This window comes from Periplaneta americana, chromosome 2 (genome assembly GCF_040183065.1).
Source record: "Periplaneta americana isolate PAMFEO1 chromosome 2, P.americana_PAMFEO1_priV1, whole genome shotgun sequence".
NCBI lineage: Eukaryota > Metazoa > Arthropoda > Insecta > Blattodea > Blattidae > Periplaneta > Periplaneta americana.
In genome coordinates, this window is record NC_091118.1 from 205436186 (window position 1) to 205456542 (window position 20357).

The window sequence follows — 20357 nt, forward strand, 5'->3', positions numbered from 1 at the left end:
TGTTTGAGAATAAGGTGCTTAGGAAAATATTTGGGGCTAAGCGGGATGAAGTTACAGGAGAATGGAGAAAGTTACACAACGCAGAGCTGCACGCATTGTATTCTTCACCTGACATAATTAGGAACATAAAATCCAGACGTTTGAGATGGGCAGGGCATGTAGCACGTATGGGCGAATCCAGAAATGCATATAGAGTGTTAGTTGGGAGACCGGAGGGAAAAAGACCTTTAGGGAGGCCGAGACGTAGATGGGAAGATAATATTAAAATGGATTTGAGGGAGGTGGGATATGATGATAGAGACTGAATTAATCTTGCACAGGTTAGGGACCGATGGCGGGCTTATGTGAGGGCGGCAATGAACCTTCGGGTTCCTTAAAAGCCATTTGTAAGTAAGTAAGTAAGTAGTAATAATAATAATAATAATAATAATAATAATAATAATAATAATAATAATACTAATAATAATAATAATAATAATAATAATTATTATTATTATTATTATTATTATTATTATTATTATTATAAATTAACTGCACTATAGTTATCAAGCACAGACTTTGAGATTCCTGTAAGCTACAGAAAATGAGATAAAAAAGCACAAAATTCAGTATTAAACGCAAATTGTAACACTAAAACATTTTTATTGAAAAATTTAATTTTTCATCCCACATCACTATTCATATCCTGAAATGGACAGTGACTACAGGAGAAATAAGCAGTTGTAAGTTACATCTCGTCTAATAGTTTCAGTAAATGCATCAACTATAACTTTGATACTACGTGCTAAATTGTAAATGTCCTGCAGAATGTATGTAATGTGGCAATTTATGCTTTAAATGGCGAATCTCTGTGGTCTGATTCCAGTATTTATAAGAGATATCCATATCTTGGTTCATACAGGTTCACGAACTTATTCCAATAGAAGAGCAGTATCCTGAAGATTGGAATGATTGGCCGGAAGTCATTGAGGCTACAGGAAGTTTACACCCACAAGAAAAGCCGGGACGAACCATTACAGCTGACAGTGACTTCACATGGAACGTGTAAGCAACTAAATAAAAGTTCATTGTCGGATTTCACAGACGGAGCTTCCTTACACTGTTTTAGCACTCTTTCACTATTCATATCATGTCATCAGGATGATATGGGAGTTAGTGAGAAAACAGTTAACGTCTGAATTTGCGGACAAACTAAATCTCTCTCTGTTTACAGTGAGAACTTCAGAGCAAAGTATGTTATGTGTTGGAGACTGGATAATATCTCTGTTTAGTCTTAAAGCAAAAACATGCGAGGATCCACACCTGTGGAGTAACGGTCAGCACGTCTGGCTGAGAAACCAGGTGGCCCAGGTTCGAATCCCGGTCGGGGCAAGTTACCTGGTTGAGGTTTTTTCCGGGTTTTCCCTCAACCCAATACGAGCAAATGCTGGGTAACTTTCGGTGCTGGACCCCGGACTCATTTCACTGGCATTATCACCTTCATATCATTCACATGCTAAATAACCTAGATGTTGATACAGCATCGTAAAATAACCCAATAAAAATAAAAATAAAACATGCGAGGGAGGTGATGTACAAATTCCGTTCTTTTACAGTCAGTTTCAGACTTCTATATTCACAATATGGAACGATTTTCACTTTTCATTGTATTGCTACAAGATGTATGAAGAAATATCGCAGGAACATACGAGATATGTCGTTGAATTTGTGTTGTTGTTTGCTAATGCTGAATTTTTGACAATGAAATCATTAATTCTCTCACTCTCCAGCATTTTTCACTCAAGGACGCCGCCAAGTTGATAGTGGCTGGGCAGTGTTGAAGATGATTTTGATCCATTTCCTCTTGAAGATCATATAAGGGGCAGAGTGGTGAAGGAGATATTCCAATCCTGTGGAGATGCTTCTTCATCAAATTCAATTTCATAATTATATCATCTTCAATAGTTTCAATCGGTCTGAAGAGGCTGCAGAACTCTCAGGGGGACGGAGGGACATTTTTCGCAGACTCCGTCGGACCCGGGTCTCAAGTAGCTGAATCAATAGATGGCACCAAACAGTGAATCACGATACTTACAGGAATGCATCCTGCAGGTTTAAAATAATTATTCTTATCTGAAGAGGTCAGATCAGCAGCACAGTAAGCCTCAGACTACAGTGCAAGCCTTCAGGCTTTCCTCCATAACAGAGAAAAAAAATTATGTATGGACAGATATGCTTACTATGTATTATCACTAGACAGTGCTGCCAATTTAGCCATTTTCTGACTAGGTCCAGCTTTTTTAAAGCATGGATAGCAGAAGAAATTTAATTTAGCTGATACCAGGATTTTTAACTGTTTTGTTTCAATGTCTGACTTTTTTTTTAGGTGCTATGTTCCATTTTTGGGGCCAAACAGTCTGTTACTTTTTTTTTTTTTTGTCAGCTAATGACGATTTCTCCGAATTATTTCTTTCAAATTCAGGGCAGGAAGTAGGAAAGAGAGTATACTTAAATCATAATGAATTCCATTCCGAACTACAAGGTCAAAATAAATTAAAACATCCATGATTAACAATAACTTCTTTACTCTGTTAATATTACAAAAATACCTAGCTGACTAGTTTCGAGGTGGTGTCCCTCATTGTCCGAACAACATAATAAAGAACATAATAAACCAAAACAAATACATAATACGCAACAACAAAAATCAACTAAAACAAATCAAACCAGAAGCATCCAAACTAAACGCACTACCTAAAATACACAAAGACAACATACCAATCAGACCACTAGCAAATTACCGAAATACACCAACACAACTTCGGACAATGAGGGACACCATCTCGAAACTTGTCAGTCATGTATTTTTATAATGTTAACACAGTAAAGAAGTTATTGGTAATCAGTGATTATACAGTGTTAAAAGAGTGTACCAAACAATGAAGAATAAAAAAAACCCGTTGGCAACTGAAATGAGATTTAAAGATGAGAAAGTTTTTGACATTGGTTTGAAATGGGCAAAACTGACTCCTGACTCCAGTCCAGTAGGAGTAAATACCTCAGCTGAATTCCGGACTGCAGTGAAAGAATACAGAGATGCTAATAGAAACAAAAGCCTTTAGAGAATTATCAGAATTTACTCTGAAATTACTTGTTTTGCATTGATCTAATGTGTTGGTCCAATGCAGAAGTTGAATGATATAGCCATCTGAATTTTTCTAGAACCCCGATCACATACAGACTTCACATTGCAATAGGTTGAGAACTGATATGGTTAATGCCATCCTAGTAATTAAGGCAGGTCATAAAGGATAAAGTAAATGTTGTGATTATGAATTTCTCCACACTTATTCTAAATAAAATCAGCACCACTACAGAACAGTTCCGAAAGTTCCAGCAGTTCCACCAAATTGGACACAAATGACATTATCTTGAATGGAGAAGATGATTATGTAATTTTATTTAAAACTCTAGCCATTTTGATGACAAATATGGCGGTATTTTTAGTAGCAACTAACTGAAAGATTTTTTGGAATCGACAGCACTTTATCCAGATTCATAACTCACACTGCAAACATACTGAATCTCCTCTTTCCTCTAGAGAAATAAACAGTAATAAATTCAGGATCACCTCTGATTGAGATTCTTATCTCTGATTGAGATTCTAGCTGATACGTACAGATAGGAAATAAAATTTGAAGCTGCTGTATTGTATAAAGTTCGCTTACAACACACTGTACATGTGCATTAACAAGAGCCCCTGTATAATATGCTACTTGTGGACAGTTATGCGAAATTGTTGCCTACATATAGGTGGACTCCCATCAAGACTCACTCCAAATTTTAATTCCATGTCTGTACATCTATTATCAGGCAGTACTCCTCACTTGACGATATATGTCAGAGGAAGAACAATTGGGTTTGTATACATCTGAAGTCTGATTAGTGTAATATGTAGCTAGTGGGCGATGTATGCAATGGAGGGGGAAAGGAACTGGCTACCCTACTCCATTATCTCCTGGCCTAGTTGCCTCTTAAGTGGTGCCATGTTGGTATCACTTGTGAGGTTCAGACCTGTCTTCAGACAGTTTTTTAGGCGAGAGTTTCCATATACTGTATCAGATAGTGACTGCAGAATAATATTAAACATTCGGAACACCTCAAAATCTGTGCTTCAGTGGCTGACCATGATAATATCTTTGAAAGATATTGGAGTGCAAGAGGTCAAATAACTTTATTGTCAAACGCCTGGCATTAGAAAACAACAACACGTTTTTTTTTTTTTTTTTTTTTTTTTTTTTGGAAAATTAAGGCATTGTTTCTCTCTCATTAACGAAGTGAATTTCTAATATCTGTCACTTCATTTCGCATATTAGCTACTCCAAAATTTACTGATTTTTTAAGTGAAAAATTATAAAAATTGGGATAAAAATGATTTCAGTAAGAGCATTTAAACATAACACACATAACAGGCAATGATGAACGTGGTTGCACATGCTGTTCATTGCAGTGATTCACATTTTTTGTCTTTGTCCTGCACATATCTGTTGCCTCTGTCTTTCTCTAACACACCCTGTGTCAACACCATACAACTTCCCGTACTCTATTGACTAGACCATATGCCTTCTTTTCTGAAAGTGCTATTGTTGAATTGATCAACTTCATATAAAGCATTTATGATTGTTATTTTGCCCACAGATTAGATAACCAAAAAGTGTCTGTGAAGGCAGGACCTGTGAAGCATAGCATTCCTTCATTCGGTTTTGTGGTTGCGGAACAAGATTTGCCAGGGAAGTTGGACGTTCAGCGCCTCAGACAACTTGAAGTTCCTCCTGGACCAATGTATGCCCTCATAAAGAAAGGAGAAGCTGTTACTTTACCTTCTGGTGAGGTTGTATCCTTTGAGAAGTTCTTTTTTGAATAACTGTATACAATTCTGTCTACATAGTGAAGTCATTAATTTCTTGGATTAATGCTGTTATTCAGAGGTCTCCAAAAAGCATATCGTCATTCGTGCTCTCGATGCTGCCCGCCAAACGCAGTGTGCTGTAAGGCTAGAGAAGGGGGATGGGAGCAGTCAGTGGGGGATCGCGGCAACGGCCTGCTTATGTTTACAAATAATAACATCAAAAGAATAAGAGATATCATACGTTTGTATATTATTTTGACATACTACTATGAAGCTGGAGCCCCGTCTGTTGCTATAGACACAAGTCATTGCAAATTCAACCTCTTCTGTTCTATGGTGCCTTTCAGTGCCTGGAAAAGATCTTCTCCAGTTGTATTTTGTAATTACATCTAGAAGACATTCAGACACAGTAAAATGTTGATTAACTCCTCGGATGAAAATGGCTAGGTGAGCTTTGTCATTTCTATCTGTGCTTCGTTCATTGCAAGTAAGTAAGCTACAAACTGGTTAATTGTGGTTTCGACTTCAGATTCAATTACAATTGTAATCTTGAAATTCCTTCTCTGAACTGTAATTGAAAACATTTTAATTTTCTTAAACTTTGACTTTGTTCTGGACACAGTATTTTAGTAACGTCCTGTATGCACGATTTTATAAATGATGCTTCTGTAAAGGGCTTCATTGATTTTCCAATATTCCAAACTAAAACATAGCTAGCAAAAAGCCTTTTTTGTTTAAGACTGAGGACACGTGTGTGATTTGTGTTTGTATTTTCTTGTTTTATATTTATCAAAATATTTGTAGGCCTACGCATTTCATCTAAAATTAAACGAAAAACTATATATTTGTCATGCGCAACTGAGTGTAAACGTATTGTAATATGCTGATTATTATGTATAACCAACAGTTATACAGATAGCTCCAAAATAAATTATTTTCACATGTCTAACATGCCTGTAATTGTATGATATTCTTTGTGAAGAGTCGAGTATTGTCGTCACATGTTGAATTTTAACACACCCTTAAGAATTTTCGAACAAATTAAGCATTTCACATTCTCGCCACTAACACAGAAAAATTTCTCTTCCTATTCATCCTTGAATGTACTACGTCCATGATTAGAAGACATTGTGAAACAGTGGAACATGCCGACCAACACAGTGATAATGGCAGTCCGCCACTGCTCTTCGTTTGCACATAAACATTGAGTACAGTACAGGTGGGGATGGGTGAGGTGGAGCGCGCTCATTACGTACTGGCTTCGCTTCCGTTCAGGGGCTTACTCATGAGTACGCTTTTGGAGACGTCTGCTGTTATTAATACTGATGACGTAATCGTAATGTCATATTCACTTTGAAATATTCTACCTAGCATAGTCAACGACTTTAAGAAGGCAAGGTACTTTCTTCCCTAAAGCTAGGGGCATCAAATTTCTGCACATTTAAAGGACAAAAGTAAAATTCTTTCAATAATTTGTTATCATAATACACTGCTCTCTTAAATTGACTGAGTATATTGGGGATTAAATCAGTGGCTTTCCCAAAAACGTTATGAAATGTTATACCGTCAAATGGGCAAACTTGGAACAGTGTTTTAACTTGAAATATTATCAAAGGGTATTTTCGTTCTGTCACAGTAGCACCAAACTGTAACAGAACCAATGTGCTGCAAAACAAATTAACAAGTGAAAGTTATGTTGCCACTGTGACAAAACGAAAATACCCTATGATAATGTTCCAATTAAAACACTGTTCCAAGTTTGCCCATTTGACGGTATATAAAGCAATCTTTATCTCGAAAAGGAAGCCAAATCTAGCAAAATTGTATTAAATGTTTGTTTATGCTCGACCATGCCGAAATGTAGTAATTATACACCTGGTAGCAGCCCTTTAATGTACCTCATTAAAGTACACCTATTCATTAAAGTTCAGGTCTTCCACCAGTCAGAAAACACCATTGTAGCAATATGAAGGCGCAAGTATCGATTATTCTCGGATATGCAATCGAAAGACAACTAGCAAACTGTCACGGAGGCTGGAAATCCAATACTGTCGCAGAAGGTTATGTTCTGTTACTATAATAATTAGCGTTAATTGTAAATAATATTCAAATAAATTCAATTTGTCATCTCGTTTTTCAACGTCTAAATCAATTTCAAGGTTATATCAAGATTAATGTTTATTTTACTCTCTAGATTATATCAAGGTCAATGACATTCGTTTCTCGGAAAAAATCAATACTTTCGCGTCTGTGCACATCTCACAATTTACGAGATATTGCACAAGGTCAGTTCCGCTCCCCAGTCAGATAATAATATGAATACTTATGAATAATTTCAAGTTATAAATATGGTCGAGCATAAAAAGTCATATGAAACTTGCCTATAATGGTAATTAAGACGCTCGTATGAAAATTATGAAACTCGCACTCGTTTCATTAACATACTCGCGTCTTAATTATTACCATTATAGGCTCGATGCATAATGTACTATTTTTCAGTCACTAATTTTTAAATACGAGACAGAAACATGTTCCGAAGATCTTTTTCGGGAGAATAGGACCCATTAGCAAATGAAAGGGATGTTCCTGTATTTTAAGGAATGTTTGGGAGCCGTAATAATTGCATGTTGATAACTTGTTTCAATTGGTTGATAAAAATAGTGAGTTTGAAGCAGAATATAGTGAGTGTTGCTAACTGCTTTTGATAAAGTTGGAGGGCACTGGTGCAATAAATAAGCGTACATTCTTCCTCATTTTTCTCTGCAAATAATAGATATTTTGTTTAAATGTAAGTGGTGTTGTTTTTGTGTTTATAAATCATAAGATTCCTTAATGATTGTTCAGCTGGATCCTTCAGAAGTGCTCGGTCCACCCAAACGAGGCCGGAAAATTACTGTTCTTGGTGATACATGTGATTCATCTAAAATGGAGGGCATAGCCAAGTGAGTATTGGAAGTAGGGTGACAAGATTCACATCGATAAAGCTTCAAAAAGGAGGACATTGTTCGAAAAAAGAGGACAGAAAATATTATGTACTTAGATTTATTTATTTATACTTAGTTATATAACGATGCTATATCAACTACTAGATTATTTAGCGTCGATGGGCTTGATGATTGCGAGATGATATTTGCCGAGATTAGGCCGAGAATTCACCATAGATTACCAGATATTTGCCATACAGTTGAAGAAAACCTCGGGAAAAACCCAAACAGGTAATTAACCCAAGTGGGAATCGAACCCGCGCCCGAGCGCAGCTCCGAATAGGCAGACAAGCACCTTAGTCGACTGAGGTACGCCGGTGGCTGCAAAGATTTAGGCTTAGGCCTATATTATACTTTAAATTATGTCAATATCTATTTTATTACAAAATATTTACAATACAGATTTAGGCTTATATCATACTTAAAAGTATGTTAATATCTATTTTATTACAAAATAATGTCATAAAACTTAATAATAATGATTTTATCCATCTATTGTGGGTCCCTATCACCATGACATGCCGCGTCCTCAGGTTGCGGATCGAGGAGACGGCCTCCAGATATGGAGGGTAGCTGTGAATATATTGAATAAGCAGTCGCGGACAGCTGATGAGAGGTGGTCCTCCAGCTTGGGGGTTGGACGAAGGGCTAACACCCATCACCGTAAAAAACAGCTTGTTACGAAACCTTCAAATAAGGTATTACCGGTTGTTCTTTATGGTTGTGAAACTTGGACTCTCACTATGAGAGAGGAACATAGGTTAAGGGTGTTTGAGAATAAGGTGCTTAGAAAAATATTTGGGGCTAAGACGGATGAAGTTACAGGAGAATGGAGAAAGTTACACAACACAGAACTGCACGCATTGTATTCTTCACCTGACATAATTAGGAACATTAAATCCAGACGTTTGAGATGGGCAGGGCATGTAGCACGTATGGGCGAATCCAGAAATGCATATAGAGTGTTACTTGGGAGGCCGGAGAGAAAAAGACCTTTGGGGAGACCGAGACGTAGATGGGAAGATAATATTAAAATGGATTTGACGGAGGTGGGATATGATGATAGAGACTGGATTAATCTTGCTCAGGATAGAGACCATTGGCGGGCTTATGTGAGGGCGGCAATGAACCTCCGGGTTCCTTAAAAGCCAGTAAGTAAGTAAGTAATAATGATTTTACAGTTAGCTACATATGAAAGTCAAGGGAACTATAATTATTCAAGAGGACAGAAGAGTCTATTCCGTCAATGTTGCTGCTATCTACAGGCAAATTACTTGAAAAAGGCATCAAATCATATAATTTCAAAATATCAGGCATACAAGTTATGAAAAGGAGGGCATTTCTTGATTTTTTAAAATCTGCCCAGACCTTGAACAAAGGGCTAAAAAGGAGGACATGTCCGGACAAAAGAAGACGTCTGGTCACCCTAATTGGAAGTTACTTTTTCCTTTCCATGCAGTAGCCTAGAATTAACACATTACTGTAGACACAAGTTTTCTCGACCTTTCAGTCCCTAAGTTGTGTCTTTATAAGAACTGGATATGGCATGCACTCATCATCATAACAGAACTTCTTGCATTCTCCATCTCCAGGTAGGCTAATGCTAATCTTTTCAGAAAACATGTTTCGTTGACTGGCTCGCTTTTACTGTGTAGGAACACGATTCAGTCAATGCCAGTATACAATTGGGGTATATTTCTCATATCGTTCCTATTTTGAGAGGGAAACGTGATTTCACAATGTTGTGGTCTTTGAAAAATATTGGAGTGCAAGAGGTCAAATGACTTTATTGTCAAACGCCTGGCATTAGAAAACAACAACAACAACAATGTTGTGGTTCAAATGCTTAGACCAGTATTTCTCAAACTTTTCTGAAGTGGGGACCACTTTTTTAAGCGGAACAGTTCCGCGGACCACCTTACACTTGTTCCCTTCGAAAGCAAATTTATCATTTATGTAGCATACTTTAATACCAGTATACTTTCATCTTAATGTAGAAATAATTAATTAAAACGAATTTAATTCAATTAATTTTATATTAGTATTAACTAATTAAGTTAATGTGAATAGAAGAAAATTTCTTATATCAGCGTTTTCAAAAACAGAAATAAAAAAAATTAATGCAGAAACATGCCCGATTTTCAACAAGTAAAGATGCAATTTTGCATGTTCTATTATTGGTGTACGACGTACAGTACGTGACCATTTGAATGTGCAGACTGGGTGTCAGCAAAACTATTAAGAAAGTCAGAAATACATGAAAAGGTTCGGTACTTTGGTCCTGTTTTGAATTCGGGTGGTCCCTAGCTGGGTAACAGGCACAGCGCCAGATGTGCAGGGAAAAGATGGCGAGAAACACCACGTTCATAGTGCTTTATATCCCTCTTTTGTTGCTGAGAGTAGAGTGGGAAGGCGATAGATGGGTAGGTTAAATAAATTTCATAAAATGTCAGTATTGGGAGAAAAAGTGAAAGGTGATTGCCATGTGTCATTTACAAACGCTGAGATTTTCAGCTAAAGTGTGATACACAATTCGCTTGAATTTTATTTTTTCTTCTGTCTTTTTTGAAGGACCACAAGGGCAAACATCGAGGACCACAGGTGGTCTGCGGAACATAATTTGAGAAACTTTGGCTTAGACGTTTGGCAACGACACCTTTAGTCCTCTTGCATAACATAGCATTTTTATGTATTGTAGGTGTAGTGATGTTGTATTGCACGAGGCTACATTGGACAACTCTATGGAGGAGAAAGCTGAAGACCTGGGCCACTCAACACCACGAATGGCTGCTAGGTTTGCAGAGAAAACAAATTCTACACTTCTCATGCTGTACCACTTCAGCCAGCGGTATAAAGCGACTCCAGTTGACAAGGGGGTGAGTATCGTGGATGTTAATGAAAATGCAGTAACCTCTAGGATCTGCTGCTAATTCATTACCTACAAGTCGTCATCATTCTTCTCACTGATTCTTAGTCTTTCTCTCTTTGTACATCTACTTGTGTTTCTCTGTGGCGTGCCATTTGTCCTGGATTTTCCGGAACCACACTGGAATCGAGATCTACATCCCAAAGTCACGAAAATAATTCTCGGGATGAATAATTTCGAGGGAAAAAATTGTTCTGGGGCCGGGTATTGAACTCGGGACCTTTGGTTAAACGTACCAACGCTCTACCAACTGAGCTACCCGGGAACTCTACCAGACACCGATCCAATTTTTACCTCTATATCCACAGACCTCAAAGTGGGCTGACAACTGTCAAGCAACCAACATTGAGTGCACACTAACTCCGTGTGACTTAAATTGTGGTTTTCTGTTAACGAACAGTGACGTGTATTATGCAAATCAAGCTTTCAGGTATAACTCCCTGTAAAGTTGATTTGAATAATTTCAAGGGAAAAATTGTTCCGGGGCCGGGTATCGAACCCGGGACCTTTGGTTAAACGTACCAATGCTCTACCAACTGAGCTACCCGGGAACTCTACCAGATACCGATTCAATTTTTCCCTCTATATCCACAGACCTCAAAGTGGGCTGACAACCGTCAAGCAACCAACATTGAGTGCACACTAACTCTGTGTGACTTAAATTGTGGTTTTCTGTTAACGAACAGTGACGTGTATTATGCAAATCAAGCTTTCAGGTATAACTCTCTGTAAAGTTGATTTGAATAATTTCGAGGGAAAAATTGTTCCGGAGCCGGGTATCGAACTCGGGATCTTTGGTTAAACGTACCAACGCTCTACCAACTGAGCTATCCGGGAACTCTACCAGACACCAATCCAATTTTTCCCTCTATATCCACAGACCTCAAAGTGGGCTGACAACTGTCAAGCAACCAACATTGAGTGCACATTAACTCTGTGTGACTTAAATTGTGGTTTTCTGTTAACGAACAGTGACATGTATTATGCAAATCAAGCTTTCAGGTATAACTCCCTGTAAAGTTGATTTGAATAATTTCGAGGGAAAAATTGTTCTGGGGCTGGGTATCGAACCCGGGATCTTTGGTTAAATGATCCCCCCCCCCCCCAATGCCACCAGGTTGTCTTTTCGACATTTCTGGTCTTCTCTCCTGGCCATGGCTTAGTTGTAACCCACTTCTGAGGTTGGGGCGCCTGGAAGGCGGAGTTACATTACCCCGATGATGTGATAGGATGATTATGATAATGTGGTGCCAGGAGAGGTCTTAAATCTAAACTTAATCTAAATTCCAGACCATGGACGAACACAGGAATAATCTCCTTTAAGGAAAAATTCCTGTGCTCTAACCGGGAATCGAACCCGGGACCTCATGAACTATAGCCAGAAGCTCTGACCTCTAGACCATGAGGCTGGTTAAATGTACCAACGCTCTACTAACTGAGCTACCCAGGAACTCTATTCTCGGGATGCATAAATGTCCCAGTTTTCAGAGAATAATAAAAAGTAAATTAGCAGTTCCTTTCTTTTTACACGATTTTATTCTTCATTGTTCTTCAAGACTAAACAGCCAGGTAATTACCTAAAAATTAACGCAGTAAAGAAGTTGAAAAGTTGTTGTTGTTGTTGTTGTTGTCTAGTGCCTTGCATCTTGCAATGAAGCCATTAGCAGTCGTGTTTTCTAATACTTTTGAACTGTAGTTTCTTCTGATCTTAATGCTTCACAGGTCTTCAAGTGATCTTCGTTCATTTCTGGTGAGATTTGCCTAAAGATGTCCCCACCCGGAGATCCGAAAAGTTAATCATTCATTTTATTCTTTTCATTTTATGGGTAGGCCTAAAGCAACTCACCACAACATTGGATTCAAATTTAGGATTCTACTAGGTTCGTTTCATTTGTATATCAGGGAGAAAGGTTTTGCTGTGGGTATATTTATTGTTGTCAGTATTGCTCTTTGTTTCCAACTGCGTCTTGCTTTAGAGTTAGAATTATTTTGAAGGCCCTTTTATGTAGGTAACAATATTGCATTCCACTGAATTCCTTAATAATTTTTAGAACAGCTTTCGACAACAATAACAAAGAGAAAATTACCTATGTTTGTTGTTGGCAAGTCTTGTTTTTAGATTACCACTTATACCAGACACATATACAAAGGAACAATGTTGAAAAATACTGATAAAATCTGTACTAATAATAAATCTGTAGCCGAAATTTTTCTGGTAATTTTCGATTTTCCAAAAATAATTGGTCCTAACATATATAATTAACCGCCCTGAAACCGAAAATCGCTTTTTTGAAATTTTTGTTTGTATGTCTGTCTGGATGTTTGTTACCTTTTCACGTGATAATGGCTGAACCGATTTATATGAAAATTGGAATATAAATTAAGTTCGTTGTAACTTAGAATTTAGGCTATATGGCATTCAAAATATTTTATTTAAAAGGGGGGTTATAAGGGGGCTTGAATTAAATAAATCGAAATATCTCCCTTATTATTAATTTTCATGAAAAATATTACATAACAAAAGTTTCTTTAAAAATAATTTCCGATAAGTTTTATTCTATGCAAAATTTTGATAGGACTGATATTTAATGAGATAAATGAGTTTCAAAATTACAATAACAACACCATCTAAGGCGGTGTAATGAAATAAAAAAAAATGACTTCGTCTATAAGGGGCCTTGGACAACAACAATCGAAAGCTATGAAACATAGCCTACAGAGAATGTTTCTGTGTTTGTATGAAGTAATATCGGAAGCTAAATTAACTGATTTGTATAATAATTAATTATATTAATTCACCATTGGAAAGTGTAGTTTCTCTAGATGGACATAATGCTATAATGTTATTACAGCAACTTCTGAGTGAATCGAAGACAGGTAAGATTAAAATAGCTTCTTATGCACAGAAAACTTGATAGGCATTCGTTTCCTGTATTTCCTAAAATAATTTTTATGACCAAATGAGTGGTCTCTGGATCAAAATGATCGCATTTTAATTTTTTTAATACAATTTAAATTAAGTAACATAATAAACGATTTATCGTTCTATCAAACACGAATGTTCACTGGATCAAATGTCCTATTTTAATTATGTAATTACTTTATACTTATTTCTAACGGGTGCAGCGGAGCGCACGGGTACGGCTAGTACAAAAATAATGAGATGGAAATGTACACTGTACTTTGTATTATATCGATGATTAAGAAGTGATATCTCGTATCTGTGAATTTGCATGAGAATCAAAAAAATGTTTTAAAAATTAATTTCTCCCAAAGTAGACAACATTTTTGTATAATTGTGTTTCTTCTTTGCAAGATCTTCTACTCGAGGATAAAATATTAGTTACCATTAACTGTCCAATTTTGTGAACGTAATAATAATGTAGTTAATCTAAATAATAGTGTTGTTAAACTAAATGGCTATTTTTGTAGATATGAGGTATCGCTTCATAGCCATCGATATCCCACAGATAAATTTGTATATTACTTACATACTTATTCGATCCTCTTCCACCACCTGGTGTAGAGGTTCTACAAAGAGCCTTTCATCTCTCACAGTCCTGAGCAATGGACCTTACCTCTTTCCATTCGATCCCTCTCTCCCGCATGCTATCTTGGATTCCTTGTTCCCAGGTCTGCCTCGGTCTTCCTTTATGTCTTTTTCCCTCCATTCTAACTTGCCACGCTATTTTTGGGTATCTGTCATTGTTCATTCTAGCCAGATGTCCAAACCACTTGTATATTAGTTAATCGTTTTGACTGATTTTTTTTTTTTTTTTAATTTTCCTTTATATAACAACAGCCACTCGTTTCTGTTGCTCATGCAAGAAAAATAAATTTGATATATTTTTGGTCTATGGAGAAACTTCCGGGTCTATACCGCATTGTCTTGGTGCTAGTAGCTGACGTTTCGACCGCTGTGTCATCCTCAAAGCAGTGGATAAGGAAGTAGTGTGTGAGCTTGTATATATATATATATATATATATATATAGGAGTGTCAATGGGAGAGGACTTCCACTGATAGGTCGTAGGTTCTCCTTCTGGCATATGATTGGTTCTTCGTTGTCCAATCCGGTTGAGATCTGCATGGAGGATAGTATTCATATTAAAGACTGGCACTAATAAGGTCAGAAAGAAAACGGGAGTCCATGTGGGGTGACCTTGATTCCGTGTCCATTGTCCGGATGAGAGGGTGCCGCATACATGTTGAATTTTACACTTACCTTATTCTTAAAGAATCTAACAAACAGTTAAAAAAATGAAAGAAATTGGATTATCATCATCATCAAGATCAAGGATATAGGTCTGTTCTAGTCTCATTGTTCATCTAGAATTCTTCAGGTGGACGACCTTGGCTCTGTTTTCCTGTTGGTTGATATTTTGAAATTAAATTTGGTAGTATAAAAATTGGAATAAAACTAAAAATTTCAAAATTAATTGAATCGGTCATTGCAGAAAGGGGATAAGTCATGAAAAACGCGAAAATGAATTAAGAGTGCCATTGCTTTCTCCAGACCTAAACACACATTTCCATACAGAAATGGGACAAATTTGCTCATTTTCAACGCAAAGCAGAGTACCATAAGCAGTGCAGTCATTGCAGAAAGGGACAAGTCAGCGACTTACCTTCTTTCTGCACTGACTGACGACGTGACGCAACTGAGTGCCGCGGATCTAATAAGTTACGTGCCCATCAGCTGATAAGGAAAATGACAGATAAGCTAGAAATAGTGAGGGGAAGAAAACTGTGTTATTAGTGGTAAATGTAAACACAATGAAATTAACTATCGCAGAAATGTAAATAAGAAAAATAAACTGAAGGCATTGGAACGTCAATTCCATTGGGAACTCTGTAGCAGCCTGTACGACAGGAGAACAATGTGGATAAGAAACTACTCATTGTTTGTTTAGACGCAACTTTGGGTCATCAGTTTTCAACATTCACAATTTCAAAGACCATTAATACGAAAAAAACTTGGAGACGTATCGAAAGTGAGGCAATACATTCCATTGGAACACACTTCCTTTTACGAAGAGATCCTGAACTGGCCATCTTGTGACAAGGAATCTACAGACAACGTGGCTTCCAACGTCTAACAATACACTCTGTAAAAATTGAAGCAAATGATTTTGTGTAGTACTTTAGTGTATTTTTATTGTGCTCTCCTATATGGAGTTTTTAAGTATTAGTTTAAAAGTAGAGTTTTGATTTAAAACTGTGATATAAAATCACATATTGGTACATTTCTGTAGTAGGAATAATGATTAAAATGCAAAAATAATTATGTAAATGGTGACAGTAATGTAGTAATTACACACAAAAACATCGTTGTCATTGTAATTATTAACATTTAGTTTGTTTTCAAATATTACATTAGCCCAAAATTGTAAATTATATATTTTTTTTATATCTTTAACAATTCCTTGCAGAAAGGGGATAAGTCATGGTTCGATTAAACAACTTTAAACAAAAGTGTTTGAGATGTCAGATGTCTAATATGATGTATTATACTTCACTATTCATAAACAAAGTAAGAAAAAATACTTATAATGATTACTGCAGTATTGAAAGAAGAAAACAGTTTTTATTGATTATCTCAAAAGTAAGATTTTATGACATCCCCTTTCTGCAATGACCGATTCAATTCCTAGTGTCCCTTAAATATTGTGTTGAATTAATGTTGATGTAATATTCTGTCATGTAGGACGTAAGTGTGGAAATTCTTCTGAAAGAGGCTGAAGAAGAGCTGAGTTCAAGTGGCTGCTCCTGTAAAGTGAGGCTTGCTGAAGACTTGATGGAGTTCGCAGTCCCCAGGCCTAGCAACTGAATTGCAGCACAACGATCTTAACATGGAGAGACTTGGTGTATATGATTGTCGTTTTTATATATATATTTTCCTGTTTTATTCACACAAAGTATTATTTTTACGAAAAACATTATACAGGGTGTTTCAGAATTCAACCGAAGAAATTGATCTGGTTATAGAGGACTTGTAGACAAGCGATTTGAGACAGAGAATCCAGCGTCTCTGACAAAAAATATCTGGGTTATCAGTTGTTAATATTTGATATTCATAATCCACTATTAAAATGAAATTGGGATATGAGATGGTATGGGGTGGTTTGGAACCTTATTAGGAATTGGATAAAGCCCAACTCTTTAAGAACTAATGAACCGTGTTTTCAAAATTTAGCTCTTCTGTAAAATTCCCGGAAAATAATGAGATAGCACATCACTAGACTGTTTTTTTTAGGTAATTGATTAACTAGCGGACTTACTCGTGTTAATTATGTAAGTTTGTGCGGCTTACAGCTGTTTCGGTGCTTCATCACACCATCCTCAGAGCCTACTAGATCTCGGCGTCATCTCGAACTTCTCTGCCTGTTATGTGGGTGCGTTTGATTGTTGAAAGGTGTTGAAAAGTGGAGTCAAATAGTGTGTGTGTACTGAAATTGATCTGTGTGTTGAGAATTTGATCGGGGTGTTTTGTATATTTCGTATAGTTCTAATGTGTTGAGTTTTTGGTTCTTGGGTTGTATGTGTAGGATTTCCATGTCCGCATTTATGTTATTGTATGTATGGTTAGCATTGGTTATGTGATCGGCGTATGTGCAGAGAAGTTTCAGATGACGCCGAGCTCCAGTAGGCTCTGAGGATGGTGTGATGAAGCACCGAAACAGCTCTAAACCGCACAAACTTACATAATTAACACGAGTAAGTCCGCTAGTTAATCAATTACTTATATTCAAGTGTTAAAAGTAGTGTACGCAAGATTCAAAATGTTTTTTTTTTGTTTCACTGTCATTCATTTTCATTATTGTAACTATTGTCGGTATGCAGCTGCATTATGGTGGACAATGCGTCAGACTACAGAGCGAAAGGTAGTATGTTCGAGTCCCACCATGGTAGCTTTTTTTTTTTCTCAATTTCAATACCTCTTATTTTATTGATGAGATCTCTGAATTTTTTTTTTTTTAAATCACCGAAATACATATTGTACTGTTTATTTATTATCGTTTCGTCAATAGTATACTTTACAGTAGGGTTGCCAACTGTCCCGAATTTCCTGGGATCTCCTGTATTTGGCAGTGATTTTCAATAATCTCCTGGCTCCCCTAGTTTTCTTCTCTTCGAGCATTTTCCTCCCTTATTTTTTTCGTAATGTAAAAGCTTTATTTCAAACATTTGATTTTTCCGTGAATGAAGATGATTTACATGATGAATTTTGTTGTTCCAGAAATGCATTAAAATGTGCAGTCTGTATAGAAGGTAAATGCTTGGCAGAAATGGGTTTCAATGCCAAGCAAGTTGAAATAAAAAATGTTAAATATCAGAAATTTAGAAAAACTGGTGAGTTTTGTTCTAAGCTTACCAGGTAGTAATGCTGACACAGAGAAAAAAAGAGAGGGAGGGGGAGAGAGAGAGGGAGGGAGAGAGAGGGAGGGAGGGAGTGAGAGAGAGAGAGAGAGGGAGGGAGGGGGGAGAGAGGCAGGGAGGGAGGGAGAGAGAGGGGGAGGGAGAGAGAGACAGAGAGAGGGAGAGAGGGGGGAGGGGGAGAGAGAGGGGGAGGGAGGGAGGGAGAGAGATTTTTTTTCTCATGAACAATAAATGAACAGATGTTCGAAACAAGAATGCGACGCATCTAATCAACTGAAAACTTCAAATCGTTCTCTTAATGTTTTTTCAATTTGTAAAAAAAATCATTACGTGAGGCAAAATCTGTCTGAAATACTCTTAATTTAAGCTTAACTACCAAAGTGTAGAATAACGTTGTTTTTTTTTTTTTTTAAATTGAACTGAATAATTTCTCAATTTTCTATGTGAAATTTTGCCGATTCCTGTGTCCCATATTTTCTTCAAAAGAAGGTGGCAACCCTAATAGCCATTGGTTCAGTGCAGTTCATTTGAGATCAAGCCAGTCGTACTGGACTCCTATGGAATTGAGTTAGATATTTGTTAGAAATGTGCTGGCCTTCGGTTACAGAGGTGACGAGTTCATGACCTTTGTGTGTTCTGTGTTATTGTTTTCACGTATTTTGTCCAAATTTAAAGTTTAAGTTGTATGAAATTCGTAACTTGTCAAGAGCAATGGATATGCATTTCTCAATCTACATTCTTTCTTCACCCTTCTAAACAATTGTTGTCATTACGTATTACGTACATTATAAAAATAACTAGAGCTGCCTTTTTAATGTTACAGCACTAGTTTAAAGTTACAAATCTTAATTTAAAAGAAGTTGTTGTTTTCTAATGCTAGGCGTTTGACAAAAAAGTCATTTGACCTCTTGCACTCCAATATTTTTCAAAGATATTATCATGGTCAGCCACTGAAGCACAGTACCTGCTGGAGTTTGAACCAGTGGCGGTTCCTTGGGGGGAGGGAAGGGAGGAACGTCCTCCTCACATTTTTCTTCTTTTGAAAGTAAATACCAAATGAATATATGCTTTGAAATTCGAGGAAGATTCGATAATTTTTAAGTTCACAGCTACAAGAAAACCTCAGTTGATGAGTTTTAAACGATGCTCACTCATGTGCTGCTAGAAAACTGTGAGAAAGATGAGAGATTGTTTGTGTGGAGGAAAGTCAATCCATTCCTCCTTTACTGCAGTTAGCACACATAGACAACAGTGCACTAGCGGCCAGAGAAAGAAGCAGAGTTTTAAAGCGAGTAAATGAACGGAGAGGGAGGAGATCCTCCTCTGAATCAGCATATGGGAGGGAAATAGAAACCGAATTGTCGTGCAGCAAGCTCGCTACCGCTGCCATCTAACGATGCTGCATTCAACTAGACTATAACACATCTAGAGGAGACACAATAAAAACAGTTTAACGCTAAGCTATGAAAGACATCATATAAACTTTTTTAAAAATTATAAATCAAAATATATTATTCATTGCACTTTATATAAGCTACTATTCATGGTTTGAAACTTTCGAGGATAACTGAAAGTTGAAGTTGGATTTATATAAAACAAAGAGGAAGTAGTTGTACATTAGTATCGCAGATCTTTTTGATCTCTGAAATTCACTTCCATTCATTGTCTACTAGACAGGACAACAGCCAAGTTGTCAGTTTTGTACAAATATATTTGAAATTGAAGGTACTGCAAACTACATTATTTTTAACATAAAAAAATTAATCGGCCACCAGCAGCTTTGAACAATAATGGTAGTATGACTACAAGAACTGACATTCTTAAAAAGCATGTGATACTGAACTTGTAAAATGTACATGTGGCAACACAGACCACGTGGGTGGGTGCAGTGTTCTCGCTTTCCTAACAGATTATTTCCCATTCCCATTTCCATTTCCGTAAAACGGTTCCGGTTACGAGTTAGTAGCTGGTCTCTTCCAACACGTGTGATGCTGTAGTGTGCGTGAAAAATGCTGCGAGATTGTGAATTTCCTTGTAATTGTTAATTTGTGCAATTATTCAACAATGAATAGAAGTGAAAACATAATATATTTTGGACAATTTAGGAAACTCAGTTTTCAAAAACAGATTATTGCTATACAAAAGGGAGGAAGGCCAACCCCAACACTACCTGGTCTTAC

At 36.9% G+C, this 20357-nt stretch overlaps 1 protein-coding gene across 1 annotated transcript in view; it reads left to right on the top strand.

Annotated features, from left to right (window-relative positions):
- The window catches only part of LOC138695086 (zinc phosphodiesterase ELAC protein 1-like), a 28687-nt gene extending 11689 nt beyond the window's left edge, over positions 1 to 16998 (top strand). The window contains exons 4-8 of the mRNA XM_069819472.1: positions 902 to 1044; positions 4678 to 4873; positions 7733 to 7830; positions 10571 to 10748; positions 16505 to 16998. Coding sequence (XP_069675573.1) covers positions 902 to 1044; positions 4678 to 4873; positions 7733 to 7830; positions 10571 to 10748; positions 16505 to 16627 — 738 coding nt within the window. The 3' untranslated portion in view covers positions 16628 to 16998. The remainder of the gene's footprint in view (positions 1 to 901; positions 1045 to 4677; positions 4874 to 7732; positions 7831 to 10570; positions 10749 to 16504) is intronic.
- The last annotated feature ends 3359 nt before the right edge of the window (positions 16999 to 20357 follow it).